This window comes from Numenius arquata, chromosome 16 (assembly GCF_964106895.1).
Source record: "Numenius arquata chromosome 16, bNumArq3.hap1.1, whole genome shotgun sequence".
NCBI classification, from domain to species: Eukaryota; Metazoa; Chordata; class Aves; order Charadriiformes; family Scolopacidae; genus Numenius; species Numenius arquata.
In genome coordinates, this window is record NC_133591.1 from 5,048,466 (window position 1) to 5,070,608 (window position 22,143).

A 22,143-nucleotide genomic window follows, 5' to 3' on the forward strand; every position below is an offset into this window, starting at 1 on the left:
TCTTCTCCAAAAGTTTGCAAAGAATAAGTCTGCTGCAGTTGGGTAGTGTTTTGTCAGCAAAATGAATTGACTTTTCTTAAGACAATAATTTTTCTCAGTTTGGAAAAAGCCTGCTAAGTGTACTTACAGGCAGAGTCACTAAAGCAAAGAGAATTTTAGCTGCATCATTCTCTGACTTATATCTTTTCATTCCCTCACGTATTGTCTTCATTTGCACTGCCATTGTTTATCAAGAGTAACACTCTTTGCTTTCTTTTTCCTTGTCTGTTTCTGTGCTTTTTTTACATACTACTCAATACTGGGAACGCCCTTTGTAGAAGGAACTCCCTTCCTGATCCCATAGGACATGCCTGCTCCACAAAAGTCAGTTTTCTTTTAAAGGAGTCTTAAAGAGTAAAGCAAGAGTGGAAACACGTATGTGCACACTCATGCATAAAGGCTCCTGTGTGGTATGGAATCCATGCATATTTCACGTGTGCCTTCTTGCTTCTCTCCTCTTCCATAAATCAAGATGAAAAGTATACAAGGGGAAGCAACAGCACGGAGACTTTGAATAATTTAGATGTTGATTCCTCTTACCATCGCATACTGTACACATTCCATAAGTGTTCCATAGGTAGCAACAATAAGAAGACTCTACTGCATTAGATTTCTCTCCACTCCAAGGTTTTCCAGCCCCAGTGGGCATGTTGCTAGAGTCCTTGACAACTTTTTAAGTAAAAATAAAAACAGAAAGCAGACAATCTGTATTTTATGACATGTGATGGGAAAGAAGTGTTTAATTAATCAACAAGAATGCATTACCAAGACAGCAACATATGTTATAAATTATCTGTAAATGCACTGTAAGGTAAGAAATAGTTCATGTTGTGCCTGTTCTTGAGGGGGACAACATACTCTCATCCACGGAAATTCAAGGAGAACACGGTAGGAGAAACCTCATAAGGAAGAACCTCGTAAAAGGCTTAATAGTGAAAAATTCAAGTTAATTATCTGACACAAGGAAGAGGCTGAAGACAGAAAAGAGATAAGACCTGTTTTGAACATAACCTGCATTCCTTTTGTTCAATCATGTTCTGCTTTTGACTGTTTAAATCTTTTCAAGTCTTCATTTTGAGGATTGAAGAATAAATGACTGAGCACTTTGGACAAAACCATCAGCTTAAAATAAGAAGTGTTTGTCTTTTCAAAAGAAGTATTTCCTGTTGTGTAAAAGACTTTATGCACATTGGCCCACGGAAGCCAGTATTGTACAAACCATGTCCTGTTCTTGTTCATTACTTCACTAGGTACACTGCAGTGATACGGGCACCAGTGTGAAGCAGTAAAAAGTGTTTCCTTTGGCTAAAAACTAGGAAAGGATTTGAATTCTTGATGATTTTGATCACTTCTTTTTCAAAGGTCGCAGATTCCTCATCTGGAAAACAGAGCTAGTGATATTTAATTCTTTCGTAAATGTCTGCTACCAAAAATGCTGCATGGACCTTGGTACTGCAGTCTTCATATCTCCTTAAAGTACATTGCAATCGTGTATTAGAGACACAGTCCTGCTTCCGATTCGAGGTTGTGAGGAGGCAGGACTGATAGATGAGAAGTGAGTTGAAAGGGAAGAGGCAATGAAGCAAAAGTGAAGCGAGCAGGTTATCTTCCATCAGTAAAAGTCTTGGTTCATCACTCACCAGACAACCTTTTTCTATAGATTTGTTTCTGATGAGTTGGGGTTTTAAATTTGTATTTGTTCAGTGCTCTGTTACTCCAGCTTTGAGCCAATACCAAAGGAAATATTGATTAATGTAGTGGTGAGTCACTGTTGCAATACGTGTCTTCAGTGGGGACAGAGAGAGGTTGTACATTCAACCTTCACTTTGCACCCTCTGACAACCCAGAGCTTCCTTAAGCTTTCTTATTCCACTCACACACATTTTACATTTAGTTCCTCCATTTGCAAATAAAGGAAAAAAGAGAGGTTTTGAACAAATAGTTTTGCTGTCTTAAGTTTAAAACCTATCTAAATGCCACAGTTAAATCAAAGAATTATTTTTCCTATACCCAGTATATATATATATTTCCTATACCCAGTATTTCTCATCTTCTCTGTCTCAGTTTGCGGTATCCTCTTATATGATGGCACTCATGAGACTTGGCAATCGAAGAATCAGTGCCTTTCTAGCTTGAGCTCCCGTACCAGTATTGGGATCGCCAGTTGAGGTCTTCTTAGCACTTCATTCACCAAAAGGTCAATCCTGGCTTATGTCTTTTGGTGCTAGTGTTTTGCTTTCTTCTCTAAACATAAAAAGGGATGTTACGGCATTCCAGTTGGTTGGAGAGGTTGTACAGCTAGATACAACTTAGAAGAAACAGCAGGGAATAACCAATTCATTTCCATCAAGCACAAAAAGGTAGAAATAAATTGTCTGCTTCGGGGATTATGAAATCTTTTTAAGTACTTCAAACAAAGTACGATGAGCATGGGGCAAAGCTGGCAGGCTCCTTGCTGCAGCTGTCAGATCCTGAAAATTAGGGAATCAAATGTTGACACTTAGAAGGCTAGATGGTTCAATTACAAGTGATCCTAGGTAAAGCTGTGGTATTTTTAGCTCTCTACACAACACATTGTACTTTCCAGAGTTCAGCATAGGGCTCCAAGAACCTAGACTTTCCCAAGGTATCAGAATAGAATGGTATCATAGCTGTGCTCAGCTACGGTAGTTGAAATGAATATGTTTTTGAGAACATGGTCTTTTATTAACAGGTATTTGACGTTTGCATATTCATTTACATAAGGCGTTTAATTTCTTTCATAGAAATGCTCATCCATGCCTACCTGCCCCCTGGTAAAACAATTTTTAAAATGTTTCATTTTGCAGACAGAGAAAACAGTCATTCTCGGGCCATAGATCTTGTCACTTTTCCTCTACAACTGTCCAGTCTATCTGAATCCAGCAGAAACAGTTCTCTAGCTCAGACTAGGGGGATGGATTTTTAAGAGAGTAGCTATAAAGGAGCTCACAATTTGAACATTAAATGGTTTCAGCCAGGACCCAAGATGTATTACCCTATCTTTCTCTCAACTTTTCACTAGGGTTCTAAGTACAGTTATATTCTTGTCTGTCAAAGGCTCCTTACACGTGAAAATAGGCGAGTAGCTGGGAGTCAGGTTGTGAGAACAGAAGTGGCAAATCTGTAGGATTCTTACAGAAGCCAGAAGCTTTTTGCTGTAAGAAGTTAACCATCATTTAAGCTAAATATATGCAGTGATTCAGACAAATCTGAGCTGAACTGGATGCTCTTTCAGCACCCACTGGCATGAATAAATCATTGATTTTATTGATCTGTGCATTTTCAGTGATAACCGAAAATGGTTTTTCATTATAAATATTCTGATTGATCCAAATTATTAGTAATGGCTACTTTAATCCTTCTTTCCTGACCAGCAGCAAGCACTCCTAGAAGAGATATCCTACTTAATGCTAATGAAGAATTTTCCTGATTGATCTGTCCAATGAGCAGGCTGTAGGATACTTTCATTTAATAGATTGAGGTAATACTGCTCGTATCTTTTAGAAGTTTGTCCTTCTATGTATGAGTTATTAACTATATCCAACAGTGGCTGTACTAGCTTAAATTTAGAGCCTCTTAGGAAATAGTACTGAAAATCTGTCATGATCAGGAACTTTTCCTAACTGAATTTTAATACTTTGGACAGTCTGTATCCTGTTAATTGGTCTAGTTAGAAAATTGAAACATCTGTTCCTCAATTCTTAATAAAAATACAGATAGTCAGCTAAGATTTTCTGCAATTATTGTGCTTATGCACATTATTTTATTAACAAAACTGTTTATTATAGGCATTTCAGAAAGAAATGTTTTTTACAATTAATAGTTTATTTTCTGTAGTACTTTTGTATGAAGAATATTTTGATTACTATAACACAATCAAATTGATACGGTAATCCAGAAAATACTATTTTTAAAGATTTGACTTGAAAGCTAGGGGTTAATCTGGGATTTGTTCTTCTCTGAAAACAAGTTTATCCATTTTCTCCTTTAATGATAATCTTGGAATGAGAACCTTGTGAAAATTTCACATGCGGCAAATGTTAGTTTTAAGGAGGCGAAATGATGGGCTTATAGGGAAAGCATAAGACTAAGCATTGGAGGACCTAGGCTTTGATCCCAGTTCAGGAATGCACTGCAGCATGTGCTCAACATCCTCATGTTCTTTCCTGGAGAGGGGGAACCTGCAAGACTCTGTATGGTCCCAGAGAAGCCATTTTAATAGCCGTGATTCGATTTTGTCATATTTAGAATTGTTGTAATACTAAATTACTTCATAAAAGTGTGGTGAGACTTAATCTGGTGATAGTAATCTCTTTCAGACTGTAGTAAGTGGAGAAGCATAAAGGATCCAGCATTGCTGGGCTCTATCAGTAAAAATGGAACATAATACAGGAAATCTGCCCAGGGATGCTGGATACCTGCACGCTGCAGGACATTATGTCAGAGATCAAAGTCCTGTTTTCATTCACCCTGTTTCATAATCTACATTCCATGCTTGTTATGTTACAGTCACCCGTAAAAATAGCCAAGTGAAAAGCATAATCTTTCTTTGCTTTCATTTGGATAGTTTTTATATCTCTGGGGGCTCTGGCTCGGCTGGCGAACATGGGGTTCCGGGCTTGTTTACTTTAACTGCTCAGTGCCAGCATTTGGTTCTTGTCCAGTTATTTAATCTTTGAAGCTTAAATAACTATTTGTGTGAAGTTGCTTGAGAAAGAAAAGCTTGGTAGTGGACATAGCCTTGAATGGTCCATCACTGCGGCACTGCCGGGTCCATGGGAATGCTGTAGGTTGAGCCTGCTGAGTTTCTGCGCAGGGAGCAGTTGACCTGGTCTATGGGAAAATGCTGCTGCTCAGAAATGGATTCCTTTGGGTTGCTTAACTTTAAAGTGATATGGCTAGACAATGTTATTCTTTTGTGAACTATTCAAATTATTTAAAAGACCTTTTACCGCAGTAAAACGCAATGTTTTATGGCATTTTGAGGGCTTGATTTTTCATCTACATATAGATGGGAGCATGAGATGTATAAAGCTTCAGAAGTAATGCTTACGCAAGTGAAAGCACCGGTATTTTGCAAGAAGTTTATTTATAATTGTTGGAAACCTACAGAATGATTCTCAGCTTTTAGGCTGAAGAAACCTAATTTTGCCACAAGGTCCCTGCAAGCTGCTGATTTAAGTGGAGTCAAATCTGGTAACTCCAGCACTGAATTTGGCCCTGGATCTAAAGAAGGCTCCAGTTAGTGAGGTTTTGAAGAGCTAATCTCTGCTGTGTTTGGAGTAGATGAAGTCTTCTGAAAATTCTGCCAAACTATTGATCAATTTTCTACAGATGTTATAATTTTGCTACCGTTGTTTCTATCTTGTTTTATCCTGTTTGCTGCAATAAGAGCACTGTGAAACGTTAAGTTTGCTTTTAGAAAGCCAGCGGCTGCATTGACAGACAGACATCCATCTCCTAAAATGAATAGGTTTCGCTTGTCAATGTGAGCAACTTGTAGTTCATTTTGGATTAAATTTTTATTATATAGCCCTAACCTAATCAACTAATAATAGAACGTTGGTAGAATCAGTTCTTTAATCAACAAGATTCTTTGACTTCCATTGTAAAATACATTATGCTTTGGATATTGAATATGCAAATACTCTACCTCCCACTCGAGCTATTTTCAAGACCTTAGAAGTAGCTATAGAAGTGAAGAGAATAATAGTTTGCTTTTCATCCTGAGATAAACTGACAGAAAATCGGTTAGAATTGATAGCTGTATGTGATCACATATTAAGCTTAATCCTTTACATCATTCTTTCCTGTATTCCACTGGTCAAATAAAATATCTGGATCAAGACAGATGACTGACTGTGCTTCCCTTACATTTTCCTCAGTTAGTTGGAGAGGTTGTGTTTATGCTTTTATACTATTTATTTTATACTTCTTGAGAACCACAGAAAACTTGGTATTGTCTAAGGAATAAAAAAAAAAAAAGTCTTCTGTATTAACTAGGAGGGCATACTAGAATTTGCTATGAAAAAGAATTAATTCTGGTAATGCTATATTAAGTGTGCCAATAATATAACAAAGACAGTACGACAGTAACAGAGCTGCCTCCGCCGCGCAGTGCTGTGGCTTAGGTGACCTTGTCTATCCTTGTCCTAGGTATTATGCACAATGTAAAATGGTATTCCAAAGCCACATAGAGTCCAATCTGCATAGAGCACATTGAGTAATTTGTGGGTTTGTTCTTTCACCAAAAACGTTTATAGCTTTTGGCTTTAAAAATAGTTCTGGAGCATAGCAAGAGAGAAGCAGCTTTGGCCTAGATATTGCACAGGATGGCAGATGAACAGGGTTGATTTCATTGTGGGCATTTTGCCCAGGACACTTTTTATAGAACATACAGTTACTCTGGGGGTTCTTAGGCTGTGGTCACATTGGTTTTTTGGATTTATTCTTTAGAAGGGAGAGGCATAATTTTGCAGAAAAGAAGAATTAATGTAAATTTCACAATCTGAGTTCTTCTATGTTTGAGTTTTAAGCTTGTATCAGTGGTAGTGGGACTCCTGTTTTCTCCTGGGGGCTGCCTGTTTTATGCTCACTCTGCACACCCCGAGCCCCTCCTCATCAAGTAACATTCTGAAGTCTGTTCTTACATGATTTACTCTAATAAATTTTATTTGCTTTCCATCTCTGGATCTGGATGCATTTTTGAGCTGTGACTGGCATTTCCCTCACAGCTCTCACATCAAATATAAGAATAAGAGCTGAGCCTCTTTGACAGATGGAAAACATTACGGCAAAGAAAAATATTACATGTTTGTTTCCACACCTGATATTTCATATGCTACAAATGGAGCACACATGGATTCAGATGTAAATTAGCTAAGGCTGTTGATCTGTAAGGATATGTATTATTTTGCTTTGTCTTTAATAAAAGTATAAATTCTCCATTACTTTAGATTTTGAGTGAAATATATATTACATTTCTCTGTTTCTATGCAAGGACTCTGCTTTTATTTTCCTGTTTTTAAAAACTTAGCAAGTGATACCATTTAGTTCTGCAGGAATCAAGAGAACAGAACAACAAATTTTAACTATTGAGAACTAGCATTTTTTTAAAAAATATAGTCTTTTCCCATGCCGCCTTCTCTTCCAGTTTTTCTGCACTTTCTTATCATGTTTCTTTGTCTGCAGAGCTATTTGGGGCTGCACACTGCTGATCTGGTGCTCTGTTACAAGTGCAAACCACTATTACGTTAACTTTTTTATTATCCATGATTCTCACAATGTTTTGCTAAGAGTAATTACTTTTCCAACTGTCAAATGGTGGTGAGTAAGACCCAATGATCTCACACATCACAAATGAGTGAGCTGAGACAGAAAGCAATAGAGCTGGTTTTCTTGATCTCACTCAGTGAACAAATGCAGAGCTGAAAATAAATAGACCCTGGGAATCCTGAATTCCAATCCTCTGTTCTAAACACTTAATCTTCAATACGCCATCCAAACAGGGTAATTACATTTTCTATAGCAACAGTCTGCGATAAGGCCCTTTTTTGCTTTAAGTTAAATGATATTTCTGTTCTCTCTCATTCCAGTTTAAACACTATGTTAATAAGCTCCGAAGCAAGAACACATTTTATAAAAAGAAGCGACTGGAAATAGCAGAAATTACAGCTGAGTATGGAATCCTCCAGAGGACGGAAGAACTTCTAAAACAGCGCCACGAGGCTCTTCAGCAGCAGTTGGTAATACAAGCATTTACTGCTCCCACGGTCCATCACCCTTCCTTCCTGATAACAGCTATATAATAAGATGGATGTTGTTTTGTTAGATTCTAATGTACATCATCCTCAGCTCTCCTGCTGTCGTTAGTAAAAGAGTCATTAGGGTATAAAATTTATTTTTGTCTGGGACTCTGCTAAGCTGCTGTACTTTATGTTCAGCAACTGTTTCTTACAGGCAGTCATGATTGTTCTGCAATTTCTTTTTAGACTGAGGGGCTTGACCCTGCTTTTTAAAGTCAATGGTAAATCTTCACTAACTCCAGTTAGAGCAAGGCTGGATACTTAAATTAGTTTTTGGTATCCACATACATAGTAAGGGCTTTGAAAATTACCAACAGCAAGTAGGCTTCAAGTTACTGCTGCAAAATACATAGGAAAAGTATTTAAAAAAAGAGCAGGCAGGAAGGAAACATTCTAACCCCAGAATATTTAGAAGAAAATGTGTTTCACAGTAAGTGAAAAATGTAGAAGTGGATGAATGCTTTTTCTAAGCCAGAACAGCAGGAGAAGGATTTCTGCTAAGCATAACTGTAAGCGTTCAAGGAATATACACACATCCCAAATACAGGAGATTCCTTTTTTAGTTCACAAAAATCTACTGCTGTATTTTCTTCCAATACCAGTATTCTTGTTATCAAATGGTTTTTTTGTATGTACATATTTTGCATTTTTAAACATGAAAGTATTTGCCTTGTTAAAATAAAATTGAAAGTGTGAAAATACATGGGATAGACTTTGGAAAGACACTCACATAGATGCAGTGGATGATGCCATGCTGTTTCAAGAGGATATTCGTGGTTTAATTAAAAATAAAACCAGAACTGCTACCTGGGTAGAAAGAAGCACCTGAGCAGTAGGATCGGAGCTTTTTCTCGCGATCACTGCTCAGGTAGAAGGCAGGCATGTGGATGTGACTTCTCACAGCAGGATAACTCGCGTACGCTACGTATTTCACAGGGAAACAGCAGAGACAAAGTACTCGAAGTTTTCTGTGAAACGTCCACACACGGTCAATGGTACATTCTCATTCAAGTCTGATCTTTTCTAAACTACCTTGTAGTAAAACTACAGAGCTTTGAGTTCGTAAAGTTCTTACCACCAGTTGACGAGCGCATGCTTTTTCCCCGTACCGTAGAATCAAATATACTTTTTCTAGCCCTGGGCATAAACCCCTGTCAAACTACACACTGCTGTTAGAGTCTACAGAGTGCTCCCATCGTGGTAGCAGTTGCTGTGAGTAGAGACAAATATTTTCTTAAACATATGGTTGTAAAAGGTTTTGGAGGATAACGGACTTGGAGTTCATGGATATATGGCGCTTCTAAGAATGAACGTTTTGCTTTTTAGCAAATTGCGGATGCTTTAGTCAACATTTCGTTTTCAGATTACAGAAAATACCGTCTTACGTACTTAATGAGGAAGCATTGCTAGACCATTGCATCAACACAAAATTAAATGTAAAGTTATGTAATGTAATGCTAGAATTTGATAAGATGGTATTAGTATTAATATAACAAATACAATGTTTATTTGGTTTTCCTTGACAGTTGTTTAAAAAATAATTAGCTACATCTTCAGATAAAGCATCTGGATTTTACATATTGAACTTCTTCAGAGCCTGACCTAGGGCCCACTTTACTGTGTGGAAACTTTCTGTTAATTTCCTTGGGCACTGGATCACCAAATAGTGTATTTACAGAAAGTTGTTATTATCCTACTGTACAGGCATTACGTAAAAGGTTAGTTGTTCTGGCAGCTAGATTATCAATGACTTTTAAAATAAATTGATTAGAGACCTTACCTTTCCTGCTTTCTCACAATATTTTGGCTCAATGAAGGAATTTGCGATGTTGCTTGATTAACAGACTCACATTTGGCGTTTATTTTGTTGTGTCTGCAGCAATCTATTGAAGACAAGAAAGGTATTTCTGGATATAGTTACACCCAGGAGGAGCTGGAGAGAGTATCTGCAGTAAAGAGTGAAATGGATGAAATGAAAGGCCGAACACTAGATAACATGTCTGAAATGGTGATTTTTGTCTCAAGCTATTGCATTTCCTCAATTTGAATATCTGGTTCCTCAGTGTATAAAACCAAGTTCAATATTTTTGTTTGAGGTTTTTAATTTTCTTTTAATCTATTTATATATATATATTAAAAATTTCAAACAGTATACATTTGCAGAGGTAATCTTGAAAGAGTTTACTAAAATGTGCATTTCTTTTAATGTACAAAGAAGAAATTTAGAATTATAAAAATAAATCCTACAAATAAATCACACTTTCTTCCCCTTCAGAACCATTAGGGATACCAAGTCTTGTTGTCTTTGGTTTTTTGCTTTTTTTGTGATTTCAGAAGTGGTTTCATACTTATTCTTGCACATTATCTGAAAGAGACGAATGGTTTGAATCTTTAACAGAATCTTTTTCTAAAGTGTTTGTAAATCACTGGAGTTAAGCATTTGTTAAAAAAATACATAATATACCTACAGAGCTAAATATCTTGTCTTTCTCTCTGCCTGATTTTTAGTTGCCCTTAGATGTGTCATGTTTTTATTTAACTTTCCACATAGCCATAGAAGCAAGACGGAACTTGAATTTCTAATTTGAAAATATTATAAAAGAGCAAAAGAAAAATAGCATTCTTGGAAATTATTAGGGCACTTAAATAAAGTGGAATAATTAAAACAGAATGGCTCTCAAATAGAAAGCTGGATCGAATTTGAATTTCCCTATGCAGGGTTTTTTTATTATTATTTGTTTTCTTAAGGATTTCTCCCTTTCTCTCAGTCCACCTCTGCAACTCCTTCATTTTCCCCTACTCATTAAGCTCCTTAGGTGTCTGGCACACAGGCTGGCTTCTGGAATTTTCTATGATGTTCTCAGTTGAAAAAATGGGAGCAGAATTTATCTCATTTGTGGTAATGCCCCCACTGCAGCATGGGCTCTTTCCCTTTGTTAATTAGGCCTGAACTTATATTATGTGTAGTCCAGGCTTTGTCGCACATTTTGTTCTCTCCATATTTTGGTTTTCTTCTCTTTCTTTTCACATTCCTAATTATATAAATGTACTATTAGTATCATAATGTTAATGTATAGTATTTTATCCCTCTATCAGGTAAAAAAACTGAACACTACGGTGGCCGAGAAGAAGGCAAGCCTAGCTCCTGTTATCAAAGAACTGAGACAGTTGCGTCAGAAGTGCCAGGTTGGTAGAAACACTTGTCTCATTCTATGTAAATAAAGTCAGAATCACAAAGAAGTCTAGTTTACAGCTCTCTGTAACGCTGCACAAGGACACAGCCAACTCTTAAGGAAAACTGGAAATAGCAGAATAGGTCAATAGTGATTTGCACCAGGCAACGTGTAAAAGACTGGAATTCGTAAAAGCTGACGGTGCAGGCAGAAAATCAGGCTGAAAATTTTGTCCTTTATAGCAATTTTTAAAATTACTACACCAGGGGAAAATTTTAAAAATCATGGTTCAAAGCCATATGGAAGTTACTTTTCAATTTGGTTTCAAAACTTTTCCTGCATCTTGGCACTGATGATCTCAACTAACACTCTCCTTTTTCAATGGATTGAAGTAATGTCTCATCCAAATAGTTGAATACATTGATGTAAGTCCTATATTAGTCTGTAGGAACGACAGATTTATCCATTTGTTTTCAGAATTTTATAGAGAGCTGAAAAAACAAGTCATTCATGTCTACAGCTGCTATAAGCTGGCTCATTACCATGGAAGTAAATAGAGTCATCTATTTATCTATCAACCAAATTTCCAGAGAATTTACTTCTAGTGGTTCTATTAAAAGTGTCAGAGATGAAATCCAGCTAACGGTGTTTGTTGTGTACAGCTAGAAAGTTGTCTTTTCACAGGTAGCAAGTATATTAGTCCTTTCTTCATCCGTATTTTTATAATTGCTTTTCCTTCTGGCAAACCCTGCCCTATTAAGCTACCGCATTAAAGCTGTGGATGTGGCTGTAAAGAGGAAATTTGTGTGTTGTGGTGTGGTGTATTCGGCTGATCCTCCCTTCTGCCACGGAGGCTCGTGGCTTCCCCGTGTGTAATGATACCCGTGTGCCTGCTGGGTTTATGTAAGCGCTTGCGAGTGTGCCAATAGCTGCGGCTGATGGGTGAGACCGACAAGAACAGCCTCTGCCTGAATGTCACATGTCAGTTAATTGAAGATTTCATTTATGTACACTTTTGCCCTTTCCACATAAGGAATTAACTCAAGAATGTGATGAAAAAAAAATCCAATACGACAGTTGTGCGGCGGGGTTAGAGAGCAATCGCTCTACGCTGGAACAGGTAAGATGGTGGCTTGGTACAATGTTTTCCCTGCCTTCCCTCTGGATATGGAAAGTACAAGTCCACTTCAGGTGGAGATGAGTCAGTGGTGACCAACAACTCTTGAAAATCACGCCCAAAGCGTAGCTGCTGTGGACCAGCTACGCTTACACATCTCCTGCTCTGAATAGCAGCACATGAACTCGCTGGTACATTGGTCTGTCCACCCACGGCCAGCTTCCTTTAGCAAGGGTGTTGTAAAAGAAGGTGCATCTGCCAGAAATCCTGCTGACCTAGATATTAGGTCAGGAAAGAATTTGACCGTAAAATAAGGATTAATGTATCAAGACAAATCTTTGGATGCGTTTAGCAGATTCATTAAATAAGCAACCAACCCAGTGGATAATTAATACATGAAATTGATGGCAAGGATACTTCATTAAATGTGACTGTCTTGTATTCTTGCATACGACAGGCTTTTTAAAATACAACCATATAGGTAAAGTTAAGAGCTTGTATGTATATATTTTATGCATTACTTGAATTATAGCACTTTTAGGAGGGGAGGTACTTAAACCAGTGCAATCCTTTAAGGTGTGGACAGTATTCCTATGTTTATATGAATCTGCTTTATCTCACTCGATCATCTTCTGTGAATTTTGTCTGGACTTGATTTTTCAAGGCATTGCCTGTGTAAGGAATATATTTCAAAATAAAAAAAGGCATACATTTGAAGTGTGGGTGGATATATAGATAATTCTTTTCCTGCACTAAAAGTACCTTTGTATGGCTTAATCCAAGAGAAATAAAAGAATCCACAGATGAACCTACGATGGAGTAGACCTTCCATAAGAACTATTTTACAATGGCAATCAAGGTTTTTTTCTTGGCAGACAAATCTTAGTCATTTTCTAACATATGATGACAATCGCATCCAGTGATTGAGCTGGACACGACTGTCAGCAAACTTTTGCAGCTGAACAGCAGAATTCCATTTTCCAGCTGATGGTCTGAAAATCACATGGTGACAGAGCTTTGGAGCTGACAACTGCTGTGTGACCCAGAGTACAAGAATCCGTTTGGATTATTAGGGCTTTATGGTATGGAACATTTAGAGATGGGAGTAACCCACTATTTCCATACTCCTCAACATAATTATTGATTGCTAATTAACATACTTATTAATATGTCTGTAGCTTCTAACATACATTTTGCAGCTGCGTTCCAGGAAATGCTTATTCACAACTGTATTTAGCACTTAAGATGTGCTTAGGAACAAGAGTCTTGGCAGCGCTTGTGAAGTGTCTGTTAGAAGTCAATCATATTAATAAACACCTATTAACAGTCATTTAGCATCTCTGTGGCTGAAACTGCAAATCTAAAAACATCAATTGTCTTTCACTTTATAATTTGTGCTTTACGGAAATCTTTTTTAGGAACGTTTAAGAAGTTATCAATTCTGTATTTTGCCTGTTTCTGTTACGGACTGTCATGGTTTGTGTAGAAACACAGGGCATCTCCTGGGCACTTTCACTTACGATGTCCTTTGAAATTTTATTCTTGTTCTGCAGGAAGTGAAAGGGCTTCTTGAGGAGTGTGCTCAGGAAGAAAGCAACTACCGTTATATTAACTGCGTGAAAAGGGTAAGATCGCAAGAAGGACCAAGTTGTTCATTGCGAAATGAAATAGGAATGGTAATTTAATTTTTTAAACTATGTATTTCTTTATAGAATCTAGAAATACAGCTGCAGCGTGCTAAAGAAGAAATGAAGGCATATGTCTCCCCAGACCCCCAGGAGAGACGAAAGGCAATTCGGTAAGTATAGTAACGTGTTTCCTTTGTGTTAACTTGAGGATATTCATAAACCGAGGTTCAAGTTAGGAATTTTCTCACTGGCATTTGAACCGGAGGAGTTCACCTGATAAATTTAGAAACACTATAATAATCTAAAAATAAGCATCTCGAATTCCAGTATATACTGCTGTAAACCTATGAGTTCTCTCAGACATACCAAGAGATTTTCCCTTCCTGCTGGAGATTATAGGCCCCAGATAGCGGTTTTAACTTGCAGCCCCTGCTGGCACGAGCTCAGAGAAGCTGTGCCTCAGCTAGCTCCCGCAGGAAGTGTGGCTCTACCAGACGTAAGGTCTCTGCCAAGAGAAGGTCTACCACCTCTCAGAGAGCAACCGTATGCTGCCCTCAGGTTCTGGCCATTTCTTGGAAATCTTCTTTCAGGTATAATATCTGTCACCATCACTGGTACAGGAATGGAGGAGCGCATATCCTCATCCTAAACGGGTTTTCGTTTGCTCCTATTTGCAGTTCTTACTGGAGGTAGAATAAATACTGTTCCGCACCATCACACTAACCTCCATCTTTACACTCAATTTAATTTACTCAAATATAAAGACAGTTGCATCATCCTGTGAGTTTTTTCAGGATGCCTTGCCTTTACCTGGTATGGAGAGAAGCAGAAAAGGTTATGAATTGAGCTGATGATTTTTTTTTTGTGCAGTTTTCCATTTTAAATGATGCAGTCCTGCCAAAGATTGAAATGTTCTCTGAGAATGAGATATTTTGAATTAATTATCTGTGCTAAGAAGTCTAAACATTACCACGTCATACAGGTATTTTTGCACTTTACTGCATACTAAATATTTTTGTAAAAGTATCCAGTTTAAAATTTTGTATATGTTTAATCTTTTAATGCAATATTAAAGTGAAACACAATCCAGGCAATAAAGTCAACAAGCTGGTTCACCCCATCAGAATTAAATGTCAGGAAAATCCAAAACAAAACATTTATAACTTTAATTTGGTAAATGTGTCAAAACCTTATTCTGTTTTTTACTCTTCATAATTACTTTTTCAAAATTCCAGAATTTTGCAGAAAATAGAAATTCTGTTTTGCAGCTAGTTTTATCTTTGACCCCAAAAAATGTCTTAGGTCCCAGCTGTCAGCAAAATAAACAAACTTAAGTTGTTGTCACTGATTTTACAGAGTGGTCTTTGGCTTTCACACCGCAGTATTTCTCAGTCATGAAAATACTTATCAAAACAGTTCTAAAATTCATGGTTGCTGGGTTTGATCAAGTGTCTTTTTAATTTTTTTAATGAATGGAATGAGTGGAAAACACTCTGATGTGTTGAAATCAGGATTGGGTCTCCTTAAAGGTGTAGTCATTGCTGTACCAAGCGACCTCCAAAGAGTATATAATTATTACTTCAGAGCAGAAGGAGCATCAGCTCTGCCTTGTACCTCTCCATCTCCCAGTCTGCATCAATCAGCATTCCCACAGTTTGCTTTATTTCCTGGACTTTAAAAAGCCACAGCAATATTGTTCCTTGATGTGAGGCCTTTTCTTAGATTTCTGCATTTGTGTTTCAGAGACGGGACAGATTGTTGCTTGAGATCTGTGTAATCTGTTGTGTCAGAGCTCTGGTTCATGTACCGTCTTCTGTACAACGTGCCAAAATGCTTCACAGAATCGTCCCGTTCACAAAACAATTTAAAAATATGACTGAGCGGCAAAGCAAAGATAGAACTGCTTAATTATCTAATTAATAGTAATTCTACATTCCATTTGAAAGCTTCAAATCCAACATGCTGACATCACAATGGGAAAAGAGAAACTGTAGTTGCCTGTCACTTCTCAAAGGGGATGGAATTTCCCAAGTTGTCTGTCCACTTAGGACTTTCTACCTTTCAGAATAGTTTCTGGACCTTTCTGTTGCAGTGGTGGCAACAAGGGAAGTACCGTCACTTGGTAGTATATGTCATTCAGATTCACAAGAGGCAATTTCTTCCCTCATTGTGAAGTGGAGTTAAAAAAAAAGCAGTAGCTGACCATTATGATTTTATGGGCTCTGGAATGGGGCCATTGACATGGATAGCGACATGTCAAAGCAAGTGAGAAAACTCCAGGGATTCCCTCAGGAGACACAGAGAGATGAGGTCGTCTTCCTCCATCAGATCCTTTGTGAAGTGGAAGTTGTCCCGATGCACGTTGTGCTGGTATCAGTGGAGTAGCATCTCCTGCTTTTCTAGAACACGAGGCAGAGGTCACTAGGAAATGAAGGGTTAGATTAATATCCATCACAGAAACCTTCTGCAAGGATCTAAGGCATGAAAATATTTAAACACTGTGTAGCAAACAATGTAGGAAAAATAAGAGTAAGAAAAGAATCAAAACTACTAATGTTAGGGTGGGAGAAGAAAAGGACGAGGAGATAGAATGTGAGTGGAGGCTAAGAAGCCGCTTATTCCATCTCCCAAAATAACGGAAGGCTGTAGAAAATAGAAAATTTGTCTCATGAAAGACGATGAAACAGCAAAATGAAGCAGAAGGATGAAAAGAGAAGTGGCTGTGAGAAAAAGTCTTGGTGATGATGTGAATATTCATTAGTATGAAAGACAAGACAGCTCAGGCAAGCAGCTGAGGAAGCGAGGGTCAGGCAGCAGGCGCTGCCCTTTTATGGCCTGGCAGGGAAGGGCAGGGTCTGAGTTTATACACAGATGCTGAGCAAAAAATGCTCCGACTCAAATAGTTGTGAAATGAGCATCCACAATGTGAGTATTCACACAGACGAGCCATCAAAGCCAAATGCTGGAATTAAGCGCGAGTCCAGCTATGTCATTCCAGGTATGGCGAGGAGAATGTGGAGGGAGCATTACCAGGCTCTCCCCTGTCCCTGCTTCACTCGCTGACTGCGGGCACAGAACCTGGGGAAATTATCCCTCTCACAGTGACTATACACATTTTTGACCTTCTGTGAGAGGTCACAGACCCGTCACATTTAAATGAACTACAACAAAGCACAATGCGGAGATCGTTGCAAAATATAAAATGAGAAGATAAAAGTTTTTTTCTAGATGTCCTTTTAGAACGTGAATGTATTTTTCAGCAGTCACTGGAATGTAAACGGAGTAAAAATGAACCATAAATAGAACTGCACTTTCCTAACAACGTATTGAACAAAAAATGTCTTAATTCAGACCCTCTTTATTGAATATAAACTCTCTGTTCCGTGGAGTCACTTCTTAGGAATGTGAAAAGTTAATTTTCTTCTCTAAAAATAGAAAGTTGTGGGTTTTTTAATGAAGTTATTAAGTTGCATTCTTTCCAGTCATCATTATAAATAGTAAAGAAAAACTGACTAGGAAAGACATCTAATCTTCTGATGATTACTTTGAAAACTCTACTTTAATAAAAAAGAAAAAAGTATGTTCTTAAGGTCAGATGTGTGTGAACATACGCTGTGTGCCAGTGGAAACAAGATTGACTCTGGCTTTCCGTCTCCTTGGCTTGGTGAGGATGGCTGGGGATCAGCTGTGCAGCACAGCGCTTGCGGCAGCCTCAAGACGGCTCTGATTTGTTCTGGCAAGAATTGTCCAAGAGTGAGAGATCCTAAAATGATCCAGCTTCATTCCTCGCGCGTCCATTCTGCAGGGAGTGTGGCCGGCAGCACCAGGTGCCAGGGGCCCAAGTGCTCCGGTCGCAAGCCGGGAGTACTTAGCAGAAATGGAAGGAATATAAGAAAGCAATGCCTTGCTTCTACACGGCCGCTCGCCGTGCTCTAGCAAACCTTCCCGCTCTGGTATCAAGAAGGCTGGTATTTCTTTCTGGAAATTAGGATTTCTTTATGCAATGTTCTACCCTGAGCAACGTGGAAAGTTCTTTAGATGAGCCGCGTTATTTTGTGGTCCGCTAGCAAACTCTCAGCCTCTAAGTGTGCCTGTTGCACATGAAATACAATAATTGATTTTTTTTTCCCATGTGAATCAGTGAAAATATTCGGGGGTTTTATTGTCACATATTAAAAAAATATTAAGTACACAATTATCTGAATGCTGCTGTTATGCTTTGCATATTATATTGTCAGGTTTCATGTATCAAGTTTGCATATGTCAGAAAGTGATCCAGCCACTTGTTACAGACAAAGGTGCACAGCCAAGATTTTTAATAATGAATGTCAACAGTTATGCTCCTAAGCCTATATTTAGGCACCTAAATGTGACGGCTGTTTTCTGAAAGTGAGGAACGCGCAGCGGTTCCATTGCAGTCATCGGATTTGTTAAACCTGAAATACTATTCCCCTTCGTTCCTGTATTTTCCCACTCATTCTAACGCTACATCCACAGCAATTAAGGGCTGTGGATTTGTAAACTCTGATGCTTGTACAATGAGGCCACTGGCTGACCTCAGATACCACCAGCATAAATGCATTATTAAAAAGGGATCAAGTATGTCTTATCTTAAACGATCTTGCTGTTGTCCACAAGCTGGCAGGAGCAGTAATCGTGCCTGCTTCAAAAATGCAAGCGAACTGATCCGATATCACTTTTCCCAACTGTTCAACTGAGAGAATCAGGGAGGTCTGGTCCTTGATATCAAGGGATGTGTTGTCCAAGGTTTCTTCATGCTTCCTCTTCTATCTCATTTACGAACCTCCCAGTACTTCCATAATTTTCCATATTTGCATCATTATTCTGTTCTATTACATAGAACCAAATAAAATCATAATAAAATTATTTAATATTTCCTTTAGAGAGCAGTATACACGAATGATCCTTGAGCAAGAAAACCTTGGGAAGGTAAGAATGAGGTTTTTACCTTGCAAAAACGTTGTACGGTTCATATTTTTGTGGGACTTATTACCAAAGGCTGTGGTCAGTCTTTTATAAAAAGCATATTGCAGCCTACAGAGAAAATTCCATTACTGCTGGCATTGGTAACTAATACCCTGAAAAGAGATCCCGCTCGCTCTCCAGGGCTTGATTTCCTGCAGAGTAGAGCATGAGCCGCTTGTAAAAGATCGTCAAACAGCTTAACGTGACAGCACATTCCCCGAAAACCATTTGGACGAGAAACTGAAGCATGGGCATAACAAACAGTGCCAGCTCAAATTTTCTGTTGTATATAAAGCAACCTGTTGAAGACAATAAATTTTGAGCCTGTCAGTCTTATCACTGTTATTAAAGGCCAAGGGATCATCGGCGCAGCGGTGTTAAACAAAAGCAGTTGTCCATTTTAAATCTTGTATGAAGCTCAGATCAGCACGGAGGAGGTTGGGCTTTACCAATTCACGCTAAACATCTCTCTTTTATTAATTTCTTTTTTATGCGGGAGTCTACGAGCGACTTCTACCGGTTTGGGCTGCCACTATTAATAATCAGTAGCGGGTTTCATTGTAAAACATTGATTTCATATTTATGATATGATGTGAATTGCAGCTTGGATTGTGCAAAGTGCTACTGCGAGAGCTCTGTGTATGGAAATGAACTCGGAATTTTAGCGTAACTTCTCAAATAGATCAGACGATTATTTAGACAGTTTTAAAACATTGAAATAATTGTCAATCCTACAAAGCAGAAATCTGAGTCCCAGGTGTTAATGCATTTATCACTTGAAAGGAGTGTTATCATCTTGAACAAAATAATACTTCGGCATATAAAAGTCTTTGTTATTCCAAGCTGCCTCCGTAAGCACTTTTTGTGGTGGACAACTGTTCCGAAAATGTACTATTTTTGTATTTTTAACAGAAATTACGAGAGAAGCAGAAAGTTGTACGGGAAAGTCACGGGCCAAATATGAAGCAAATCAAAATGTGGCAGGATTTTGAGCAGTTAATGGAATGTAAGAGAGAATGTTTTCTGAAACAACAAAATCAAACGGCCATTGGTCAAGTCATTCAGGAAGGAGGGAAAGACAGACTGGTATTATGAATTCTTCCTTCTACCAACATAACATAGGAGGACGGTGTGTTCCTTCCTAAAGGTAACCCCTTACTAAATATTGTTGCTTTCATTATTCTTGTGTAAACTTGTTGTACGTAATTTGGTTTTGGTGGATAAACAAAGAGAATTAACCACTCTATGAAGGTTTTCCTCCATCGTTGAAGTGACAACGTACTGTAGTTAGGAAGATCTGTTACGAGAGCTGCACCAGGGTGAACCTCATCGTAAATCTTTGGTTTATGAGGCTGGGAATGGCATGCATCTGCAGAGAGATCAAAGGAAAAGAAATCCTTCTCCAGGGTCACAGAAAACTTAGGTAATTGCTCTGTTCCTTATTCTCTATCACTAAGGTTACATTTTTGCAAGACCTGGGACTCGATGCTGTGTAATTGTGGCCCTCCTGGCTCGGCCCTCTCCTTCCCTATTGTCTTTATTCATCGAGTGTGACTGACAAGAATGGAGCCATTTTCGCTCTGAGCTGCACAGACCTCGCCTGCACACTCCTGCTCATACTTTCCTTGCACGCTTGAATTAAACTGATTGTGCTTCCAGGAGACAGTTCATTGCTACAGCGTCAGGAGTAGGTTCTGAGAACAATTACTTGGACTCTGAGATTTTTCCATTATCTTTTGTTGTTGTTTTTAACAGATGTATTTTCCTTGCACATATTCTTCTTGAATACAACTTCTGGTTTTTCTGAGTTGCCCATGAGAAAGTGTAAATAGTGGTTGACTAAAGGCTTTTGGAGGACATTTTGTGCTGCTTTGTCTGTGCAGGGTGGTTCCGCAGCGGTTACGCTACCCAAAGAGGGTCATCCCAGGGATGGAGGGTTATTGATGGGTGTCAATGTGGCACAGTGGCTGTTGCACATGTTAGGGTATGTAAAACAGGTTGATAGACTGTCTCTGGCTTTGACCCGGGAGCTACAGGCAACTGTCACTGCTCTTAAAATTGCGTCACGAGACCCAGAGCTGACCCAGGGGAAGAGGAATGTAGGTGAGGCTTGAAACCGTCCCTCACGCTTCATCATTTCGGATGAGCGCCTTTTAGCCACAATCAAAGACCAGAAGCAGAGAGATAAGTCTGCGGGACCAGAACTCCTGCTATTCTTCTTTAGTCTCTGGGCTTATTGAATTTCTAGATAGGGGTGGGATTTTTTTTTAGCTTTTCTTGCCTGAAGTAAAATGTCTTTTCAGGACATAAAAAATAATTTCGCTTTCTCTGGTACCTAACTATGAGATCTTCTGCCGTTTTCTATATCAGGAGAGAGAGTGATAATTATATAGTTCCTAGTTTGCCTTCGCATTAAATATATTTGTTAACAGAACTAAAATAAAATCTGACTTCTACATTTTGACTGTATGGTATTCTTTTTTTTTACATTTCTTAGGTGAAAGAAGGTAAATTATTAGTGACAAGCAGCTTGCTGGGCCCCGGGCAAAAGAGGTTTGAATGGATCATTTAATGACATTTATTTCAGATGCCCCCAAAGTGTTCAAAACTGCAGCGTGTGTGTAAGGAGTGGGCCTCAGATCCGTGGATTCCCAGGACATCCTCATGTAAGCCCTCCCACACTGCTGAATAGCTGAGGATAGTCTTTCTCAACAGCTGCACGCTGATCTTTCCCAGGACGAGGAGAAGCAGCTTGTTTTCCCCACGCACATTTTCAGGGAGCGTGGAAGGCAGGCTGTTGTGCAGGACACGGGCGCAGGTAGATCTCCTTGGGGTGGGGAGACGGTGCAGCCTTGCCACCACCCGCTGCTTCCGGGAGTTGATCACACAGCAGGAGAATGGGCTTTACTAAGGGACGGAAGGGAGACCATATTAATGGGGAAGGGAGAAGCTCAAGAAAAGGACATGTGGAGACTCTATAGTGTGGGCACAGCCATCTCCAGAGACACCTGCACGTTTTCTCCCACACCGTACCTCACCTGCGCTGCGCTGCAGGGCCTGTTGGGCTGAAGGAAGTTCTGGTAGTTGGTTACTTGGACTCCTAAGGGAGAGGGTTTTGCTGAATACTTGCCAGCAATAGCAAAATAACACAGACAACTAGACATGAGACATCCTGAAAACATGGGATAATCACCAAAAATGGGCATTTAGGTTCCTTAGGATTCAGCCTATAGTTCAGAGTCACCAGACGGGGCAGGGAGAAAGGGGATTTTATGTACTTCAAGTCAAAATCTTTATGAAAACCCTAAAGCCCGTATTTGACTAGACCGTTAATGCGAAGCTGTAGCACACGGGTTAGCCTCCTGCCCAGGAAA

General features: G+C 38.9%; 1 protein-coding gene across 1 annotated transcript in view; it reads left to right on the forward strand.

The window, feature by feature from the left end:
• The window catches only part of IFT81 (intraflagellar transport 81), a 43,190-nt gene extending 21,964 nt beyond the window's left edge, over positions 1-21,226 (forward strand). Inside the window, exons 11-18 of the mRNA XM_074159521.1 lie at positions 7,656-7,805; positions 9,745-9,873; positions 10,962-11,051; positions 12,072-12,158; positions 13,709-13,780; positions 13,868-13,953; positions 18,688-18,733; positions 19,682-21,226. Coding sequence (XP_074015622.1) covers positions 7,656-7,805; positions 9,745-9,873; positions 10,962-11,051; positions 12,072-12,158; positions 13,709-13,780; positions 13,868-13,953; positions 18,688-18,733; positions 19,682-19,864 — 843 coding nt within the window. The 3' untranslated portion in view covers positions 19,865-21,226. The remainder of the gene's footprint in view (positions 1-7,655; positions 7,806-9,744; positions 9,874-10,961; positions 11,052-12,071; positions 12,159-13,708; positions 13,781-13,867; positions 13,954-18,687; positions 18,734-19,681) is intronic.
• The last annotated feature ends 917 nt before the right edge of the window (positions 21,227-22,143 follow it).